At 36.1% G+C, this 23,738-nt stretch overlaps 1 protein-coding gene across 1 annotated transcript in view; it reads left to right on the forward strand.

The window, feature by feature from the left end:
• The first annotated feature begins 624 nt into the window (after positions 1–624).
• Positions 625–23,738, forward strand: part of LOC127420789 (palmitoyltransferase ZDHHC18-B-like) — a 45,649-nt gene continuing 22,535 nt past the window's right edge. The window contains exons 1-3 of the mRNA XM_051663333.1: positions 625–1,203; positions 13,770–13,930; positions 21,932–22,087. Coding sequence (XP_051519293.1) covers positions 944–1,203; positions 13,770–13,930; positions 21,932–22,087 — 577 coding nt within the window. The 5' untranslated portion in view covers positions 625–943. The remainder of the gene's footprint in view (positions 1,204–13,769; positions 13,931–21,931; positions 22,088–23,738) is intronic.

A 23,738-nucleotide genomic window follows, 5' to 3' on the forward strand; every position in this document is an offset into this window, starting at 1 on the left:
GGACAAGAATAATAATTATGTATTTATTTTTTGTAAAACGACAATGACTCATTAATTGAGGAATACCTGGAGTGTTATATGACGATGCCTCTTCATGTAAATCAAAATAATTGTCTGTGTATATTTCTGACCCACATATGCATTTTAGGGCTAAAATGGGTTGGCACTATTTTGAGGCAAATAAGTGAAGTGACAAGTGGACAGGGAGAAATTATCCTGTTTTAAGTAAATGAAATGGTTTTATATAAATGTGATGGACTTAGTGTGAATGGGAAAACCACAAGGCTACACAATTTGTCATGAAACAGAATTGCAGCACTGCCTTTATGAACACGTAAAATACATAATTTACTAATCAAAACATGTATTTAAAAATGCACCATCATTACATGAAAGAATATTTCAATAGAATAACTTTGCCATTCATTTGTATCGCTTTTAGTTTATCAATATATTTATATGTTTGTGTTTAATGCACATCAGAATAGTTCATGGGACTGAATGACATTGAACTGAGCCCTGCATCATCCCTACGTCACTGCTGTTGTCATGCACAACCACATCGATCTGTAATGCACTTTGGACTTTCAAAAGATTAGGACATGTAACGAGCATCTAAGGATTTTTGAGACCGTGGTGGTATGGATATGAATACATGGGGGCAGGTTTATGCTGCAATCAAAAGAGCGCAATGATCGCCGAGCAGATCCGACTGTTTGTGTCTGTGCGGCTCGTTTATCAACACAGATGTAGCAAAACGTGTCCGTGACGTCACCGCTGCCCTCCGCGTTACGTCACTCTCTTATAAATCCGTCGCGTTTCTTCGTGCTCCGATTGGACTGTGTTCTCTCTGCCGATTAAGTGGGACGCAGTCAGCGCGCGTGGTGTTTTGTCTGTAATGACACCGTTAACGGACATCTATTCGCTCAGCAGCTGATATCTGATGACACTAGCGTCGCTAATGATGAAAACTCGCGAATATCAGCAAATAGATCCTCAGGCACTCGCGACGCCCGCACAGACTCCTCCAGCGCGAGCTCTGGCCGAGCACAAGCCCGCACGAGCGCGGAGGAAATGGGAGGTGTTTCCCGGGAAGAACCGCTTCTACTGCGATGGACGCATCATCGTGGCGCGTCAGAGCGGCGTGCTGCCTCTCACACTGGGGCTCATACTGGTCACCAGTGGACTGTTCTTCATTTTCGAGTAAGTGAGCTGTTTTTCTTTGGGCTGGTTGGCTGGGTGGTGCTTTAACCTCACCGGTGTAAGAGAATATATATAAAAAAAGAGTTGCCAGCACGCAGCGACTCGTGCACCATAATAAAGACTTATGAAAATCATAATATAATTGGGGACATTGGGACATATGGTCACAAGGGTTACATCTCAGTAGGTTTTAACATCGTTTAAATGAAGATCTAGTTCAACAATGTCCGAAGATTCTGCACCCCTGAGTCTTCTCTTTACTGTTGTACATGAAACTGGTGTTGAGCGGGTAGAATTCAATGAAGCTGTCAGCTGAGGACATGTGAGGCGTCTATTTCTCAAACTAGAGACTCTGATGTACTTATCCTCTTGTTTAGTTGTACATCTGGTCTTCCACATCTCTTTCTGTCCTTGTCAGAGCCAGTTGTCCTTTGTCGTTGAAGACTGTAGTGTACACCTTTGTATGAAATCTTTTTCAAGCATTGTATAGCCTTCATTCCTCAAAACAATGACTGACATGCCAGTCTATTGCATACTGTGGCAACTCAAAAACAAACACAAAGACAATGTTAAGCTTCATTTAACAAAACAAATAGCTTTCAGCTGTGTTTGATATAATGGCAAGTGATTTTTCTAGTACTAAATGATCAATTTAGCATGATTACTCAAGGATAAGGTGTTGGAGTGATGGCTGCTGGAAATGGGACCTGTATAGATTTGATCAAAAATGACTTTTTTCAAATAGTGATGGTGCTGTTTTTAACATCAGTAATGTCCTGACTATACTTTGTGATCAGTTGAATGCCACTTTGATGAATTAAAGTACCAATTGCCTTCCGAAACAGTAAAATCTGTACATTATTCCAAACTTTTGGCCGCCTGTGTATTTTTCATAAATGGATCTACAAAATGCCCAGATAGTTTACATTTTTAAAAATATGTTCAAGACAGTTTGAAAATAATAGATTAAACTATATTTAGATGTTTTATTTTTCCTATTTCAAAGAGATAATGCAACAAATCAGAACAAATCAAGAACAGGATTCACTACTTTTCCCACTCATGACAGCAAATGGCTGTCAAACACACACTGAGCTACTCATAACACTTAAGCTACACATGAGTATTTTCTCAGGCACTTGAGTCTAAACAGATGAAACTTACATAATTTCAGTAGTACATCCAATTGGCAGGAGTCATATCATACTGTTCATGTGTTGTACTTGCTATAGTTTACTTCCATGTTGTTTCTTCATCCAACAGCATTGTCAAATGTAAATCACTGAAACAACAGCACCACCTTGAGTAACAAATAACGTGTATAACTGCGGTCACAATGGGCGGACCCATCCGGACCACGAGACATCATGACAGCAGTTGCCCTATCTCACTGTTTCTCCACTTTAGGTTAACAGCGCAAAAAAAACAAAAAAAAAACAATGGAGCTGTGTACACCGCAAGCGCTCTGGGGCGTAGATAGCACTGATCTTTCAGCGCTATATCCTTTAATGTTTTACTCCAGCACCGAACACGTTTGATTTATGCCCTTTCGCACTCCGCACGCTTTGCCTCTCTCACCCGCCCTGCGACATGAGACAACGCATAGATGAGCTGCAGACTCAGTTATTTTAACGTCAGTAGACAGTAGTGGAGAAATACAGTGAGCAGCAATATAGATGGATACCAGCATCTTTCGCTAAATACACTGCAAAAAAAAAAACGAGATTTAGCGGAAACAAAAACGTGTCTGATGTGACTCCGACGGTTTTGTGACAGGACAATTTATCATGGTTCCAGAGCACCTTTAGACTAGAAACTGTTTTTTGTATTTCAGTCTAAAATTAACTTTATTAATCAACATGTTTTGAGTCTATCGACAATAAACAGTTTTTATTTTTTTTTTTACGTTTTGTGAAAATTAATCAGAGTCAGAGATGATAACGTCTCTGGCAAAGACAACCAAAACTTTGAAATGTTGAGTTCTCTGCTTATGATGAAAAAAATGTCCATTATTTGATAGTCAGCCCATTTAGTATTTTTAAACTGCACTATTCAGATGTGCATTGTTTGTTTTTGGTAGATTCACATTTGAAGGAAAATATAAAAATGGTTCATTAAGACTTTTCTCTCAGGGGATACAATCTCTTTCCAATGTATATATAAACAGTAGAAGATCCCCCATATTCCACTACTTTGGTTGACTTTAGGCCACAATGTCCTCATTTTTGCCCAGTTCTTAAGAGACTTTTTGACTGTCAAATTGTTATTTTTTTAAAATTATTTTACAATAGAGCTGGGTAGTGATACAGATTTCCAATTCACAATCTTTTGATTCGATTTAGATTCATTTCAATATCGAATTATATGCATTTATTTCAGTTATATGTCCCTTTTGCTTACATATAAAATAAATTATCTCCCAGCTAATGCTGTTAATTATTCAGGGAACCTTTTAACTAGGTACTTTAGGAAAATATAAATTTTACTAATTATATTTAATTACTTTTTCATCATTTTGGTCACATTTTGGCTTTTTTTTTTTTTTAATGAACAAATAAATGTATTCAATCAATAAATAATATACTATATTTCATACATTATTTTTGATCCATATTTATTGTTAAATTGCATAATTTGTATTATTTACAAGTATGTACATTGACGTGCTAAAACCGGTACTGTCCCTTTTACAAAAAACGGCATTTCTGTAAACAGCACCTTTAAATGAGCGCATGATAATTAGAGAGACTCGAATGGCTTTACCTCATCTGTGCGATACATGATTGGAATTAAATGTTTTGTTTGTTTGTTTTTTATCAACAATTGATTATAAAGAACAGAAAGGGTATTAAAAGAGACATTATTCAATGACAAATGGGTTGCGTGGATCTCGTCTTTTGACACACATTACACGGAGCAACTTTTACTCTCAACACGCTGTGAAAGGATCTCGCTGCTGAACACTTCGCGACTAAACCACACAATTACTGGTGAGTGAAATGTAAACATTTACCAGCCAGTTGCCAAATATATTCACTTTAGGGGCATAGCATGAAATGTGGTTGCAAATGCAAGTGATTCCCTCTCATTGTAGTAGAGTGTTGCGCACTGAGTGAAAGATCGAGATCGTTCAAACGAAGATCGCGATTAATCGGAAAAACTATATTTTTACCACCCCTGTTTAACAAAGTACAATTGCTGCCAACTTGGAAATTGATAACTATTTACAAAAAATGTGCATTTCTTACACATTGTCATTAGTCAGAATTGCTACGAAATGATACATTATTATTATTGGATGGAAATGTCGAGACCGGACCTCTTGGACATTTAATTTAATACCCCTGGTGTATAATATGTATGTGTTCATAATTCACCATTGTGGCACAGAAAATCAATGTGATAGATATTTTTGTATGAATATAGGCCTAGTACTACTTATTGTCGCAACAAACCAACTGTGTCAGTGTATCCGCATCCCTGACCACTGCAGAAGCAAACGCTCTACTACTGGCACTGAAGTTTGAAACTGCTCCACAAAAACCTTTTTTAATAATAAAGTCATGTCTGTAAGCACTGGAAGTTACTAAAACTGATCATCCAACAATCGTGAAGATTTTAATCAAACTGTCATCTCTTGAAGCAAAGAGTTTTAATATTATTTTCTGCTGGGTACCTGGACACTCAGGAATCTCCGGTAATGAACAAGCAGACAGAGCTGCCAGAGAAGCACTATCTACTGAACCAGTAAAATGCCCTATACCTTCCACAGATCTGAAACCAACTCTGAATGTAGTCGGAGTGAGATCAATGTTTAAACAACAAATTACGAGAGATAAATCTTGTTGTTGGAACAAGATATGTGTTCCCTTTTAATAATCGCTGGGATCAAGTCATTTATACACAATGCTGGATAGGACATACAAGACTCGCACACCTGGTTTTACTATCAGGATAAAATTCAGGGATTCACAACACATGAATTACACTTATGCAAAGCATTGAAGTATTGCTAATATTTTTTCTTGCGCTTGCATGTTGATTTACACCTTTACGAAACGTTCTGTGTACAAACAATTTATTTTTATGCTTGCAATTTGATTTACGCTTTCACAAACCTTACTCTGTGCATGCAAATCATTTAGGCACTATTTTACCTTCATAAAACTGTCCACATTTATGAAGAGATATTGAATGTCTCATAATTTATTTTAATACATTATTACCTTATCGTTTCCGAGTGTCCAGAGACCCCAGTTATTGAACTACAGTAATTACATTCACCAAAAACCCCCCCCCAAAAAAAACCTACAACAACAAAAACCCCCCTAAGACCTAAACATAAACGAGTCCTCTTTATTTTCTGCAATCAAAGCAATTGCCATTTTTCTCTTCCAAATACATGTTTTCAATGTTTATTGTGCACACCTCCATTTATTTGCATGGCAAGCTCGTAAATTCGCCCCTCCGTGATGCTTTCTGCAGCGCTTGTCATGTGGAGAGCAAAGCGCAGCTTGAAGCTGGCGTTGAGTGGAGCGTTGACGCCTCGACTCAACTCATGTGAAATGTGCTTTACAATGATGAAAGGACATTATTGAAACTCAAAATTATGATTATTAGGCTATTATTGTCTTTTCTGATAAAAGTCATGCTCAGCAGTTTAAATACTGTAGGAAAATGAAACAGTACATCTGTTTGTTCTTATGATGCTTAAACATTCTACTGAAGTCAGTAGATTTGACATGCAAATTTTAATAAGGGAGAAGGTAATGACGTAATTGATACTCATTATTAGACTATTATTGTTGTCGTTTTGGATAAAAAGTCATGCTCGGCAGTTCACAAACTGAACAGAAATGATAGATCTGCTTTGTTCTTATAATGCTTAAATACTATGAAGTCTCTTGGCAGATTTCAGAGGTGAACATCTCAAAATGATTCAGTGACTCACTCATTGCACATAAGACACTCATTTGTCGCCAAATAGTGGCATCTCCAGAAGTGGTCACTAAAAACGTGTCAATTAATGAAACTGAACAAATTTGTGAAACAGAAGCAAGCCACAACAACGTACCCTTTATTGCAGTTAATTTTTCAAAATTTTGCAGATAATTTACTAGAATCATTAAAATAGCTTAAGTTAGTGCTTTTGGCTTATTCTTCAAAATAATAACTCAGGAAAACATGCTTGTGGATCAGTGATTGTCATGAGTTTGCATCCCTTAAGAATTATAAACTTTAGACAACGAGGACAGTCGGACCACTGATTTAAAAAAAATAAAATAATTCACACTGGGTTGGTAGCGTGGTGATTCGGCCTTAATACCTCGGGATGTTAATTAATTTTCAATAATTCAACAATCTGTGTCTGCTTATACCGCGGTTACTACATGCGGAAAACATGGAATCTAGTCATAAAATGGCATTAGCGATAAAACGCAGTCATGGAATATTACATATTTGGACGAAAATGAATGTTTGAATGCACAATTAATCAAATTAAAATTATGTCCTCGTGATAATTAAACTAAAGTCTCTGATTTAATTGAATGAATAAATAATCTGCAAGCGATGCACGCTTCAAAATGAATGTGTAGAGACGGCCGCTCATACAGTGAAAACACCTCATCATGATCATGACGCGTGCTCTTGTGTGTGAAATGACAGAGAGCACTCTGAAGTGTGCAGCACATACAGACTACATTTGAAGTCAGAAGTTTATATACACCTTAGCCAAATATATTTAAACTCAGTTTTTCACAATTCCTGACATTTAATTATGGAAAACAGAAAACATTCCCTGTCTTTGGTCAGTTAGGATCACTATTTTAATTTAAGAATGTGAAATGTCAGAATAATAGCAGAGAGAAGGATTTAAGCTTTTATTTCTTTCATCACATTCACAGTGGGTCAGAAGTTTACATACACTTTGTTAGTATTTGGTAGCATTGCCTTTAAATTGTTTAACTTGGGTCAAACATTTTGGGTAGCCTTCCACAAGCTTCTCACAATAAGTTGCTGGAATTTTGGCCCATTCCTCCAGACAGAACTGGTGTAACTGAGTCAGGTTTGTAGGCCTCCTTGCTCGCACACGCTTTTTCAGTTCTGCTCACAAATTTTCTATCTGATTGAGGTCAGGGCTTTGTGATGGCCACTCCAATACCTTGACTTTGTTGTCCTTAAGCCATATTGCCACAACTTTGGAGGTATGCTTGGGGTCATTGTCCATTTGGAAGTCCCATTTGCGACTGAGCTTTAACTTCCTGGCTGATGTCTTGAGATGTTGCTTCAATATATCTACATAATTTTACTTCCTCATGATAGCATCTATTTTGTGAAGTGCACCAGTCCCTCCTGCAGCAAAGCACCCCCAAAACATGATGCTGCCACCCCCTTGCTTCACAGTTGGGATGGTGTTCTTCGGCTTGCAAGCCCCACTCTTTTTCCTCCCAAACATAACGATGGTTATTATGGGCAAACAGTTAAATTTTTGTTTAATTAGACCAGAGGACATTTCTCCAAAAAGTAAGATCTTTGTCCTCATGTGCACTTGCAAACTGTAGTCTGGCTTTTTTATGGCGGTTTTGGAGCAGTGGCTTCTTCCTTGCTGAGGAGCCTTTCATGTTATGTTGATATAGGACTCGTTTTATATGGATATAGATACTTGTCTACCTGTTTCCTCCAGCATCTTCACAAGTTCCTTTGCTGTTGTTCTGGGATTGATTTGTACTTTTCACATCAAACTACGTTCATCTCTAGGAGACAGAATGCATCTCCTTCCTGAGCGGTATGATGGCTGTGTGGTCCCATGATGTTTATACTTGCGTACTATTGTTTGTACAGATGAACATGGTACTTTCAGGCATTTAGAAATTGCTCCCAAGAATGAACCAGATTTGTGGAGGTCCACACATTTTTTTGCTGAGGTCTTGGCTGATTTCTTTTGATTTTTCCCATGATGTCAAGCAAACAGGCACTGAGTTTGAAGGTAGGCCTTAAAATACATCCACAGATACACCTCCAATTCAGTACACCTCCTATCAGAAGCTAATTGTCTAAAGGCTTGACATCATTTTCTGGAATTTTCCAAGCTGCTTAAAGGCACAGTTAACTTAATGTATGTAAACTTCTGACCCACTAGAATTGTGATATAGTCCATTAAACAATCTGACTATAAACAATTGATGGAAAAATTACTTGTCATGCATAAAGTAGATGTCCTAAATGACTTGCCAAAACTATAGTTTGCTAATATTAAATCTATGGAGTGGTTAAAAAAAAGAGTTTTAATGACTTCAAACTAAGTGTATGTAAACTGACTTCAACTGTATATACTGTGTTTAATTAAATCACAGCTTTATGGGGATTAATAATCACACTGGGACATGGACTAATTTATTTTCAGTGCTAACTTACAGCAGTTTTTCTGCAGGCCTGTAAAAAGTCTGAAACGTTCTTAAATTGCCCTTTCACAAATTAAGGCCTTAAAAAGGTCTTAAATCGGAGTGACAAGTCTTAAATTCATAAAGTCATGGTATTAAATGTTGCATGAGGGATTGGTTTCTCATTGCGTTTAAGTCGTTTTAAAGTAAGGAGTAATTTCTGGGCATGAGTAGCCCCCGTACCAAATTTGGAGTCTCTAGGACACACTATAGCGCCACCACCAGTTAAAAAATTCAGTTTTCTTTTGTGCGTATCGTTTTAAGTTCAAGTTTGTTTTATTGTCATGTGCGCAGGCTAACAAGTTACACTGTTCAATGAAATTCTTTCTTTGTCTGCCCAATGTTCAGCAATAAAAATATAAATAAATTGAGTGAATAAATGCAACAAAAAATGCCGATCTCAGGAGCCATTTGTGTTTAACCATTTGTCCTAGAAACAAAATTCTTGTTGCATGTAATTACACTCCTCCTGTTCATACAAATGGAATGCTTAACCTCGTACTCTGCAGGATTTTTGGGCTGCCGACTGAAATTTTTCAAATTTAAAAGCTCCCTGTTCACACACACAGTGGACTAATTTCATAAAAAAGGTCTCATTTTACAGATAACCCCCTATATTTTAAGAAATGATTGCAATAATAAATAACGTTGTTTATGTTTACAATTTTATGATAAACAATTTTTCACTGATATATTTTTGAAAATGATTAAAACTGTGGTATTATGGCAACAAAATAAATATACAGTCATCTTCCTGAGAATGAGAGCTTTCATTTAATATATGACTTGTCTATTTAAGTGCTGTCTGAAGGACTTTTATATTCATTTTAAAATTTCTACAACGTAACCTCTAGGTGGGGCCAATTTGTGACTAATGTTTTCAGGCCTTATTTTGTAATTTTATGTAACTAAATGCAAAAGTGATGGGGTTCTCTGAAAAGTTCAGATTCTAAACGTTCAAATGATACCACATATTCCTAACTTTTGCATCCAGGGACTTCAGTGTTTTAAGTGTTGAAACGGCTTGCCATATACCACCTCCTCAGAGTTTAAAGAGCACCTATTATGGTTTTTCAAATATTACCTTTCATGTAGTGTTATATAGCTGTTTGTGAATGTAAAGAAGTCTGCAAAGTTTCACAAATCAAAGTGCACGAAATACGGAGTTATTAACACCCAAAAGAAAGAACTGATTCTGAACACCTGAAACGAGTCGTTAGTAATTCCAGACTTCCTGTACTAACCTGCGTAATTTGGTAACAAAAAACCTGCCTCTGGTCTGTTTACATGTACAGCCAGTGCAGGCTGTTAGGCTGTTAGCCTCTGCTAACTGGTTAACTCGTGTTTTTGTCAAACTACATATAAACTTACCACAGAGAAACTTCCTGTTCTCGTCGTGCTTGCGATGGTGGTTCGGGTTGATCTTCCGATGTATCACTATCGGACTCGGGCTCAAATTGGTAAGGTAAAACAGACATTTTTTCAGACGGAGCTGAAACTCTGATATGGTAGTGGGCATTTCCTTTCCGACATGCGCTGAAAGTGGTAGACCAATCACAACAGACTGGGACATCTGACCAATCAGAGCAGAGTAGGCTCTCTGAAAGGAGGAGTTTAGAATGAATCCTTTAGAATGGATCATTAGAGTCGTTTTTGTCACTGGGAAAAAAAGGTAATGCTGCAATTTAAATTATGAGCAAATTAAAGTGTTTTTTGACCTTGGATGCATGTAAATCTATTGCATGAGACCTTTAAAACAAAATTAGGCACGTTTAAAAACCATAATAGGTGCACTTTAAGAGGAAATAAGAACAGCCATTACTGTGGCCGCCATCTTGGATCATGACGGATCGTTTATTCGCTACTATTCCTTCAAACTTTGCCCGATTTGCCTAAACAACGGCTCAAAATAATCTCCAGACTGATCTGCACAGAATGAATAATACAGAATTCTGATTTTGTTAGTTACGTTAAAGACCCTGTGAAATCAAAATTAAAGTTTTGCTGCTTTTAATCCATATATTTTAGCTTTATATGCTAGTGTACTTCTAAACATTGACAATTCATTTTCGGAAGATATAAGCCAATGACACAATGTACTGCATTAATTTTGACCAATCAAATGCTTTCTAGAACAAGAACGTCCCCACCCTCTCAATCTGATCAGCATGTCTGCCTGTGTTCTAACTGGCACTGATCATGACTTCGCAGGACACTTTGAAGGGTGCACAATCCATGCTGTAGTGTCGTTACAAACAGATTTTCCACTAAGAATCACTTAAATTTTGTTTTAAATGACCGTTATCACTTTTTAGCCATCTGAAGCTCTCACAATGGAAGCTAATTGTCTTTGAAGGGAATAGGGCATAGGGATGATCACTGCGGAGTGCGACGTGCCAATTCGGGAAGTGGATGCAAGGAAGCCATTTTTCTGAGGTTTCTTGGGACGTACAGTGCAAGTGAGTGTTCTTTATTCTTTACGTTGAGTGTATCGTGATTGAAAACATGGATATATTTCAATGTTTCACCTGCTTTTTTCTCATTCATCTGCATTGACGTGTATAACGGCTCGAGCCTCATCGTTAGTAAATACCGCAATGCATTGTGTTTGTTTGTAGCCTGGTTTCGATGAAACGGATCAGTTTGATCCTCAAGTCAGTGGAAAAGTGGTCAGACTTCGGAAGATCGCTTCCCGGGCTGAACACCGGCTCTGGCGTGAGAAGCAGCAGGTGTGTGTGTTGCTATGCCAGGGGCTGCAATGTAAACTAAAGCCTATTGGCTGTTTTTCAAAAAGGCAGGGGCTGTTCGTCAGGTCCCGCCCCAACTTCATGTTTCAGTAGGCAATACGTCAACAGACTAAAAACGGTGTTTTTCAAGGTACTTCAGGGGAACTTGAACACAAATTTAACTAGGTCGACATAAAACAGGAAGTGAGGCAATATCTTGGCAACTGTTTGTTGTATTGAAACAAAACTTGGTATGCTTCATCAGGACCATGATCTAAGGGTACATGCAAAGTTAGGTGAAAGTGCTACCTATAGGTGAAGAAATGTGTAAAAACTATATTTTTGCATGTAACCTTTGAACCATAGGTCCTAAAATCATGAGTTTGGTGTCTATGGATTCCTTGGATCATGAGGATTTCAAGGATACCCATATCAGCCATATATTATTTTTCCCATATCAGCCATACTGCCTCTCTGGCATATTGATTTTTATCAAAACATTTAAAAGTTTTTTGAATTCATTGTCAGATTTATAAGAAATTTTGTATGCATCATTAACATCATGTCCTGAACGTACCTGAGCGGTTTGGAGACAGCGCCACCTATAGTTCAAAAGATTGTCCACACTTGTGTGCTGAATCCAACCTTGGCATGTCTCTGTGCCGTTTGAGAATCGTCACAGTGTGTACATTTCTGTAAATGTATATATTATTGGCTAATCTAGGACAGAATCATAGGGAGGTTCATATAACAAAAGAAAATCATATATGCTCCTTTTGTTGAGCTTCTGCATTTAATGACCAAATGTATTTGAATAAAATCTTGTTTTTACATGTATGGTGGTGATCACTTATATTTTATTCCAGAGCTTTGAGGGATATTTTTGGGTGTTTAAACACTTTTCAAGTGAAACAGGAGTGTCGTAGAGGAGTATAGCTGATACAGCGGGTCTGATTAGAAGGTAAAAGTTATTTACACATTCTCGTGGTTGGGGCAGAGATGTTCAAGCCTTATTATGTTACTTTTTGTAAAATTAATTCATCTGTTAAATTGCATTTTTAAACTTTGAACTGTATACAGCATTCTTGACTGTTCTTGTGCTCCCTAGGCATTTATGTTTAGAGAATGATGTGATGACATATTGTGTTCCCTTGAACTTAATATCTAAATTTCCTTTAGTTGGTTTGAAAAAGGTCTTTAACTTCATAAAACCTGCAGAAACCCTGTACAGTATACACCTTTAAAGGACCTACCTTGAGCTCCAAGGTTGTTTATCAATGGGATTTGCTTCCTTTAAAACCATCAGTCCACAATATTTCAACTTCATTATTTAAAAGTCATGTTTAATAGTGGAATTTCAGGTGAAGAACTACACAACCCATGGTCCAGCAGAGAAAGCTTAACCAATTAGAGAACCGCGGCCAACAAAGCCCGCACAACGTGCCTCGGGGCGACCGCACACTTCCATGATATACTGTGAATGACCTAATCGGTCTCCCTTCACCCTTAAACGACTTATTTGTACATATCTGAATATTTTGCAGTAAACGTAAAATATATTGTTTTTGTACTTATAATCAACAACCTAAAATCAATAGTTTGATGTCTTCACATCGTTTTTTTTTTATTTAATTTCATCATTTGCAGTGCTTAATGGGATTATAGTTTACATCCTCATGAAAGGCTGTAAGTAGACAGCTTTGTACCTTTTTGTATTTTTTCAGATTTTCAAATACTTTTTTTTTTGCCTCAAAACAAAGTTTGTGATGTTGTGATTTACCTCAGAGCTGGTTGGTTTAGTTCATGGCTTTTTCTTTTATGGAGGATTTTATGAAAAGCCTATGATAAGAATGATTGGGGAAAAAACCTTCTCCAGTGAAAAATATTCACTGAAGTAAAAAGTGTTACAACTTGCCCTGGCCTCTCCTATAATGATTTAAACAATAATACAAATTATACAGTAGAATACATCTTTATTTGTTTATTTGCTGCATCTCTAAGGATATTATTACATTATATGAGAGTCTGTTAATTAATGATGTGTGCTTAAAAGTGACTCATTTTGGTATTAATCACACTGCTAGTTTTAAAGCAGCTCCCTGTGCATGCAGCATAGTGAGCAGAGATTCAGTCTTATGCTACAGTATAAGTCTTTATATTATTTCATTAGTAGGCTTTTTATTTAAATGTGTACTGCTTTGCTTTGACATCAGTTCTTGCCTAGATCCTCTTATAAAACCACCACCACTCTCTCTCTTGTGCTGTCTAAAAGTCATTTGTTAAACGTCAATCATTGGATTTAGAATGCACAGAGCTGGAGAGATTTGAACCATTTAATGGAACACAAACATCCTTGATCCGGAATCGATGTCCTAATTGAGCTCTTCTCTCATTACAGCTGCCCATTCCTGGTGAAGCAGCTCACCGGCTGCATCCCAGTGATCGGAGGGGTGCTGTTTGTGTTTGTGATCATCTCTCTCCTCCAGACCAGCTTCACCGATCCAGGGATTTTGCCCAGAGCAACAGCAGAGGAGGCTGCTGACATCGAGAAGCAGATCGGTGAGAGAGAATGCATCTCCACGTGCCCATGTAGCTTACTGAATACCTTTTTTAAAAGGAATATTTCCCCTAAAACTGACAATGCTGCCATTATTTACTCCCTCTATTGTCATTCCAAACCTGCATGACTTTGTTTTGTGGAGCACAAAAGGAAACTTTTCTAGAAGTCTTCAGTTTTCTGTATATTGAAAGTGAATGGTGACACACACAAAAAAAAGAAAAAAATACACCATAGTAGAACAAAAGTAGTCGATAAGACTGTATATTTTCTATATAAGTCTTCTGAAGCCATACGGTCACTTTGTGAGATTATTCACTCCAAAATAAGATGCAATCATCAATCAACTCCCACAAATCAAATATGGCGACTACGCCAATAACATCAAACCGCATTGATTCTTGCGTCATGACGTTTGGTCACGAGACACACCTTTGAGGTTTGATAAAGTCATGAGGGTTTGAAGCCTTTTTGGGTGAATTAGAAGTATGTAAAACAGTGTGCAGGATGCAATGCTAAACATTTAAAACGGTAGTATTCTACATAGATGCCAGAAAGAAAATGCGGTTTATCTACATTAACATAAGTACATACGTTTGCATAAAAACTTAAAAGGTGATTTCAGACCTTTTTATTTGTTGCATTGGGTGATATGGCAGTTGTCTTTTGACATCTAGCTTTGTGGATGCAGAATCATCCAAAAGCAAAATTTTTCGGTTGCAGATGCCTTTGAATATCAGGAAAAGTTTGACGAGGAAAGGTAAATCTGATTGTACGAATGTTCATCAGGAGAGCGCTACCTGATTGGTCAGAGAAAATAAAACCCAACTCTAACCCTAACCAATCAGGAATGGCTTTCTTCATAAATATAAATAAGTCTTTGCTTGCCATCCTACATTTTGGAAATCCGCAACTGGGACGCTCAGAGCAATGTTTTCACATTAAGCTTGGATTTTAACATCTGAAAAATGACACACGTTACCTTAAACCTTTGACAGGTTGATTATATAATGAGTCTAGAAAGAGGCAGTTGATGTTGCTGTTGGTTCAGTTGTCACACTGAGAATGTAAGGTCGAGTTTAGGGCATTGCTTTGTTGATGCAGTACCCAGTGCAGTGTGCTGTGGTATACTGCATATTTGAGCAAATTTAGTAGGTCATCGAGGTGTTTCATGCTTGCATGAAGTTTGCATACTATGTACAGTATACATACTAAATAAGTCAATACAGAATTAGTAAGAGTAGTATTGTAATAGGGTTCTGAACATAGCTAATGTCTATGTGTAAGGCAGGTCAGCATGTTTTAACAGAGCAATGTTGAACGTGGAGCCAAAGTGTTTACACTTATTAGCTTAATCAGCCTACAATTGGCTTACCTGTAGTTGGTTCTGCATATTAAATTGGGATAGAAAAATATATTTTAACATCCAAAATATTCCACACACCACCTGTAAATATAATTGTCAGAACTGAAACTAAAATAGAAATGTGTCGAACATAACTACTCTGAAACTAACAATCCATATGTCTAAACTGGCTTTAATTGGAACCCCCCGCCATCCCAAGGCCATTAATGGAGTGGTGCTGTATGTGCCCCTGGAAATGGCAACATCCCTTTATTTTCATGACAGATAACAAGATGTTCTGCCTTAATTACAGACTATGACACTCACTTGATGACTGTCACATGACAGGATGGTTATCAGCCAATACACACACTGACATCCACATGGCCTCAGGATTTCACGAGGCACAAAGACAGTCTGTTAGTCTGTGCCACGAATCTTCACGTAGTCAATAGTATCACATTATTGAGAGAACTGTGATTATTGGGATTATCACATTTTAATGACCGCACCAATCTCCCACAATAATATAAACAAACAACTCTGATAGTGAACGCAAAGTGCTCCGGTTTAACTTTAAACGATCGTGTAATGACAAATAATCCTGGCCAAAGCAGGTTCATACACGCAGATTAATGACATACAGTGATGGAGGAGGAGATGCACGCTTACTCTGAGGAGTGATGAAATGATGTCACAAATGATGTTTTGCTTGATGAGAAATAAGGGCTCGTGGGTTTAACCAAAGAGCATTAAAATAACGGGTGAAAGTGAAGAAATTAGGACAGCAATGTTTTACTATTGCATAATATAATAAAATATAAATATAATATAAATTTATTTTTTATAAGAAATAATACATTTTGTCACAACTTGATTTCATTGCATTGGCATATGCTGATGATTAATAAAATAAATGAAGTTAGTCCAAGATACATTTTTTTTTTAAAATGATCCTTAGTTAATCTAATGAAGTTGAGTTAAAACTAGGGCTGTTGATTTAACACGTTAATTTATTGTTATTATATAAAAAATGCAATTAATCATGCCCCCTGATGTGCACTTATATTCTGTATAAATTAAAGTACGTATTTTGTACCATACGAGCAATTAAAGCTTACTGAGGAGAAAACAACAGAATACAGGAACCTCGAGATGCGACTTTCAGAGTTCACTACTTTTAACTTGACACGGCATCCTAAAAATGCATTATGACGCTGAATACCGGTGAGACGCTCCAATCGCTTCCATCTGAGGCATGCTTATGTACATAGTGACATTTAAAAATGGTGCAGATGGAACACAAGAACACATCCTGTGAGAACTAGACACATTGAATAAAACACAGTATATTGAGTTCTTAAGCCACTTTTTGCATTGTCTAATCAATGCTTTATTCATCTTTTTCAATCCATACTGTATATTTATTATAGGCCTTCCATATTATATTTATATATATTTCAGTTACTTTGCATTATTTATATGAATTATCTTTTTTTGGGGGACTTTCTCAGCAAATAATGTATGCGATTTAATTGTGATTTTTATTAATCAGCATGTCATGCAATTAATTCAATAAAATGTAATTGATTGACAGCCCTAGTAAAACTACTATAGCACATTCATTTGACATAATCGAGCTAATTTATGACAAAGAAACTGACTTAATCTGAATGAAAGCATTAAATTACTTGTAAAACACTTCAGTTCAATTAAGTAAGGGTATTGACGTCATTCTTGGGTGTACTATTTCTCACAATTAGGTTAGGAATTCAAACTAACCCATAATCCAAAGTATTAAAACTTCAGCTTAAATTCACACCATTTGCGCAACGGGCATAAATGATACCTCAAATTATATGGTTTGCTTTTACTTTTCTAAGTCAAGGATTTTGTGTGATGGACAATGAAACAGGAAAAAAAAATAGTACTAAAATTTCTATTCCAATTAGTATTCCGCTTAATCTTCACTGGCCTCACAAATCAATTTGATTGATTCAAAGGCTAAAGATTTGATTACAAAACGATTTGATGCATCATGATGAATTTGTTTTTTTTTTTCAATCAATACTCACATTTAGTATTAAACGGTATTAAATTATTAATTTAGAATGAATCGGTCCCCTTCCTATAACTATCGGCTATTGGTCCAGGATGGCTACATGAGAATATCTGTTTCTGTGAGAGTGCAAATGTCAGCTTCTCCTTTCCTCAACACAGCAGATAGTAAAGTGACACAAATAGCAGGGATGCTGCTAATGAAATCAAGCATCTCGTATGTGCGCACTGTTCCGATGAGAGAGAGATCGGCAATGAAGAGACAAAGTATTAGAAAAATATAGCTGCAAGCTGCGATGACGGGGCCCAAGCACCTTGGGTCCAATTCCACCTGGTGGCTTTCGGAAAACAATGCAAGGTGGACACATGCATTTGGCATTTGACATTATTTTAAACATTTGAAGCAATTTGGGTAAATATAAGAGGACTATTTTAAAGTCTGTTATAAGAGCAAACCTTTTTATTTATTTTTTTTATTTTATTTTTTAAAGAGAACTAGCCAACAAGTTTCCAGCATATGAAATCATTCAATACTGTTTAAAAAGCATCCCAGGATGCACCTGAAGTTGATTGAGAAAATGAACTGTGTGCAGAGCTGGAATAGACAAAAGGCTACACTGAAGAAGTTCAGATAGATGTTTCTGATTTAATTTGTTTTGGTCACTGCATAATTTCCATACTTTTGTGTTATTTCTTAGTTTTGATGACTTAATAGCCTACTCTAAATTCTAAAATGTGCAGTAACAAATAATAAAGAACAGGCAAGTGTGATAACATTTTTGTAAAGAGTTCTAGTCTTACACTGAGGGGCCGTTCACATTGTGCATGTTTTTGTGTCCGTCCGCGCTGTTTTATAATTGATTTCAACGTAAGCATGCGTGTTCGTGTTTTTAGATGCCATGTCAAGTTAAAAAGAACCTAAACTGTTAAACGTACATCTCGAGTCGAGACACCTACGTTTTGCTCTCTTGTGGCACTGCGTGTAATTTTAGTGCAACAACGCATTCCAGCATGTGAACGGCACCTAACATGTTTTCAAACATTGCGCTGAAATTTCAAACAAATATTTTGAATATTAGCTACTATACTGGCCTATGCAATTACACAAACACCGTCAACGCAAGCCGCGCCAGCTTCTAGCTAAATAAAAATGAATAAACGAATTCAGAGATGAATACTGTGGTTTACTTGCGATAAAACTTGGAATAATTAGCCTATTTAAACATGATGTACAGCTTTGTTCAGCAGTGTCACACATTGCATATAAACAAATCATAATTTGCAGCACAAACAGACTTTTTTTTTCTTGCATTTGGAGTTTGATGTGGTGAGAGATTAAATCTTTGCCCAAAAATTATTGCTTCAATGATACCAAACACGGCACAAACCAGAAGCAAGCACAAACGATGAAGACATGTGAGTAATTGACATTGGGTTTAGCCTGCGCAATTTCACGGCTCCCAAAAGCTATCTTGTTAAATACAAAGAAAGGAATATGTTATGATTCTTTTAACAGCACAAACCGAGAACAAATGAACGACACCGGTTCAGAGCGATTTGGACGATATGGGGTGGAGAGTGATGTTACTGCTCTTGAAAAGTTTCTTGCTATAGGCCTATCTAAGGAAGGGAAATAGATACAGTGTTTCTTTTAATGACCCAAATCGAGCACAAACGAACGGCACCGGGTTGGAGCAATTTGGACCGCATGGGGTGGAAAATGACATCACGCAGCCAAAAAAATTATATCTAATATCTCAAACACGAACCAGCACAAACATTAATTTTTGCTGCACAAATCGGCACAAACGAGTGATTACCATAGATTTGGTAATGATTTAATAATATGGGGTGCCAACTTCACGGAGGTGGTTTGTTTCGTACTGGCTATTAATATACCACTAAGCATGTTAAAAATTACAAAGCATTTTACACACATTAAAAATACTAATTGCTTATGAATTTATACTAATCACAATATACATTTGGCTTTTAAACCTAAGATCACGTGATAAAAAATAATTGAAGTTCTGCAACAAACACAAACATTAAGCATGCATATATCATGAAATATTAACGATCTATTTTGTGCGTGGGTATTCTAACATCCATAACAAATATATATATTTTAGGGCTGCATGATAATGGTTAAAATAATAATCACTATTATTTTGCTTAATTTAATCACTATTATTAATCACGATTAGTCTGCCCTTTGAAGTTTTATTTCTTTATTTGTTTTCATTGCAGGGCTGCATGATTTGGACAAAAAATAAATAAATAAAAATACTGTTGCCACAGCTGATATTTTTTTTCTGAAATAAAAAATTAAATTACATTAAACAGCAGCTCTCATGTTGAAAAAGGTGTTAAAACCTACAAACAAGCAAATGATTCTTTTTGACCAAAATTAAAAATTAATTTAAGGGTTTTCACTCTTAAGTTCTCTTTAAAAAATGATTTATTTTTATTAATATTATTATTATTGCAATAAACAGTAGTAATATATTTCTGTAATAATTTAGCAGGTGGCAATGCTAAACTGTCTCAGGCCTTTAATGTAAAAAAAAAAAAAAAAAAACTGAAGGAAGTGTGTTATTTCTGTTGACAGCAGTTTTGAACTCACGTTAGCGACGCGCACAAACCGAACCAAACTCCGAGCACAGCTGCCAGTGTCACGAGATTGTATTTATCGCTTTTGAGCACAGAACCACTCTAAAATAAATTATTATTATAAAAAAATTATTATTATAAAAAAATTATAAATTATAATTATTATTATTATTATTATTATTATTATTATAAATTATTTATAATTTAAAACACCGCGCTGCAACCAAAGTTTATTCAGCTGACTTGCTGCGTAAACAGTTAATGGCTGAACAGACAGAGTTGTTGAATGACTGGTCTCAGAACAGTTTGAAAGGCACCAGATTTTCATCCTACTTCCAGATAGTCTCTGAAGGCAGCATGTTCCAGCTTTCTGATGCGAGCCTTGTATCAATCAAAGCAATATATGAAATATGCTCGTAAACATCTGCGGCTCCATATGTCAGCGTGTGCTTGTAACTGAAAAGTGATTTGTCAGTGGTGAACTTCTGAAGAGAGCTCGATTGGTCAGGTGAGGTGAAAATAGACTTGAAAGCTTGTGATTTGACCTATCATCTTTAGACACAACCTATTATAAAAATGAGCAACAATTTGCAACTTTAGCTGGCTGATAATTTCTGTTTGCTAGCTCAATATCGCAGACAATTATGCTTAATTAACCATGAGAGGCAGAAATCATGATAGTGATTAAAATACGATTAATTGTGCAGCCCGAATATATTTTTAATGAATCCAGACATAAAACAACAACAATTTTATAAAACAAAGACAATACGAGCGCTAAAAACACATACAATAACAGTTCATCGGTGCCATTGAGTTACCGCATGCGTGTTCAAACAATCATGACATCACCAAAATCCACTCCGGCGTGTGCGTTACAACATCCAGTTCATATTGGATCTAATCCAATACGTCATCGCGCTACAGGCTGCAGTGAGGACCTCTTGGAGCTTGGCTGTCCTCTTGGACATTTCTGGTACTGCGCCTGAGCACTTTGCCACTATCTAAAATTTGGAACAGAACTGACTTTGATTTTCTAATATTCTACAGTTCAGTTGAGATATATATATATATATATATATATATATATATATATATATATATATGTATGTATGTATGTATGTATATATATGTGTATCTCAGTATACAGTATATACTGTATATATATTTCTCCAAATGATAAATTGTATTAATTTTTATTCATTAATGAGGAATAAAGTGTATTGTTATTCACATTATACGAGTGTGTGTGCTGAAGGGGGACATTTCCATAAAGTCACGTTTTTCTTTTTTATGTCCTCAATTAAGAACATTTGATTATCTAAAATAACAAAATATGCATTGAAGTGAGGATAAAATTATGGATGAATATAGTGTACGATGACATTTAATAATTAGATACAGCAAACCAAGTCATTTAACTGTAGAATCTACAAGTGCCGGCCACAGAGGAAAAAAAATACTATCGGCATAGATTTTTACTGATAACGGATAGTTCCAAAAAGCAACTATCGGCACCGATTAATCTGTAAAACCGATATATCGGTCTACCCCTAGCATGTTCCTAAAAGTGATCACTTGCTTAATACGTTTAGTTTAGTAGATTATTGTTTAATGCATTTTTTATATATTTGAGCATGAGAATCGAAGCTCTGAAATAAGCACCTATAAATAATAGATTGCTATATCGATAGCAGTAAATGTGTTAAATTGTTTTTTCAAGGTTTCAGCTAAAGTAATTTTATCTTGCTTCAGAATTCTGTGTTTGTGCTCAATGCTTTTATGAACTTTTTTTTCTGTTTGTCTTACAGTCACTAATTTAGTCAAGTTTATTGTTTAGAGCACCACAAATTAGAGTAAACTATTTCATTTCTGCAAATTCATATCACCAAAAGTGATCAAATACATAGTTTTGTTGTTAATTTGTCATGAAGTAACTGGAATAACATTTCATCAGCTGTTGGAAACTTGTTTATCTACCTCACAGACAACCCGGCGGGCACTTCCTCGTCCTACCGCCCCCCTCCGCGCACTAAAGAGGTCATCATCAACCAGCAGGTGGTGAAACTCAAGTACTGCTTCACCTGCAAGATCTTCCGTCCGCCGCGCACCTCCCACTGCAGCCTGTGTGACAACTGTGTGGGTAAGAGCTGAGCATAACATCAAAGACAGGAAGAGATGATGTTCCCATGTTTATTCTCACTGAATGTCACAGAAGGTGTCTGATAGCTCATCTTACACACAGCTTTGTTATTTGCCTTATTTGCTCCAACATGTGCTTTCAGCGATCAGAATATCACATTTGGTTTGTAACACATCTGGGGGCTGTATATTCATTTTAATCAGTGATGTTTGCTAAGAAAAGCATCTTTATTACAATTGCTCATTTGTGGGATTGGGATTTGAACAAATCGTTAGCTAACTCGTATCACACTGTTTGTGCTACATACACGAATGATACCTCAAATTGTGTGGCTTGTTGAGGAGGTAAGCTACTTTTCTGAGTAATTAGAGGAATTTTGCATTAAGCAACGCCCTAGCAACCACCCACAGCATCCTAGCAACTGCATAACAACATGTTAAAAACCAGTCAAAGCAACTTCTGAATTGTTATGCAATGCCATGGCAACCACTCAAAACACCCTTACATCATGGTGGCAGGTTAAGCATGGGCAAACATCACTCACATTTTCTTCAGAAAATGTAACCCTCTCATAATTCAATTGTAAATATCAATATTCTTAGGGTCTGCAATTTCACAATATAGTATACTATGTTCAAATCCAAGCAGAACTATTTAAGCTCAGGGAAGAGACCCAGCAAAAAATTAGTATATTAATTATACACGCAGTGTTAATGACACACAGTGACACAGAGGAGACGCATGATGGAGTGATGAAATGAAGAATTGAAATCTCAAAGTTTTTGCTTCATGAGAAATAAGGGCTCATGGGTTTAATCAAAGAGCATTAAAATAACGTGTGAAAGTGAAGAAATTAGGACAGAAATATTTTATTGCATATTATAATATAAAACAATTATATAAAATAAATATAATAAAAAATGGAAAATTATTTATATAATTTTTCATGTCATTCATAAGCCTTAAAAGGAAATCATATATCCCTATTTTAATATTTGATTTATATATTTGAAGTTAAATGTGAAAATGACTTCCTATGCTAGTTTCAAAGCCTAATTTGTGATGTTTGCTAACGCATGCATCACTATTACACTAAATAGTTAAAGGATTTTTGCTGCTTGTTCAATTTGCTTAATTAAAATAAACTAAAGCAACACAATTCTAGAACATTGTCACAACTTGATGCAGAAAAACCTCTGTCCTCCTGTGATGTTTCTCCACCTTGAGAATCATGGCCAGTAGATGGGGTGTTTGCAATGCAACAGATGGAAACTTTAAAAGAAACTAACAAAATTTGTAACCTGCACAAGTCAAGGTATTAAAAATGATAACTGAAAATATTTTACGATCAAAACATAATTTTTGCCTTCACATTTGTACCTGTGTGGCGTGTGCCTTTATTTGGGAAAGGGCCCACTTTTCAGCATTATTTTTTTGAAACCCAGTTAACTTGAATAATATTATTGTGAGATAGTACTAAATAATAAATAAGTTAAGAAATGAATACAGAAATATATTATTGTGTAATAATAACAATAAATTAATTTCTTTAATCATTTCTTAACTTACACGTATAATTACTATACAGTCCAGTTAAACCTCGTAAGCCTTTATTTTGGTGGAAAACTGAGGGATGACATTTGTGTTTCTG

Source organism: Myxocyprinus asiaticus, chromosome 30, assembly GCF_019703515.2.
Source record: "Myxocyprinus asiaticus isolate MX2 ecotype Aquarium Trade chromosome 30, UBuf_Myxa_2, whole genome shotgun sequence".
Lineage (NCBI taxonomy): Eukaryota > Metazoa > Chordata > Actinopteri > Cypriniformes > Catostomidae > Myxocyprinus > Myxocyprinus asiaticus.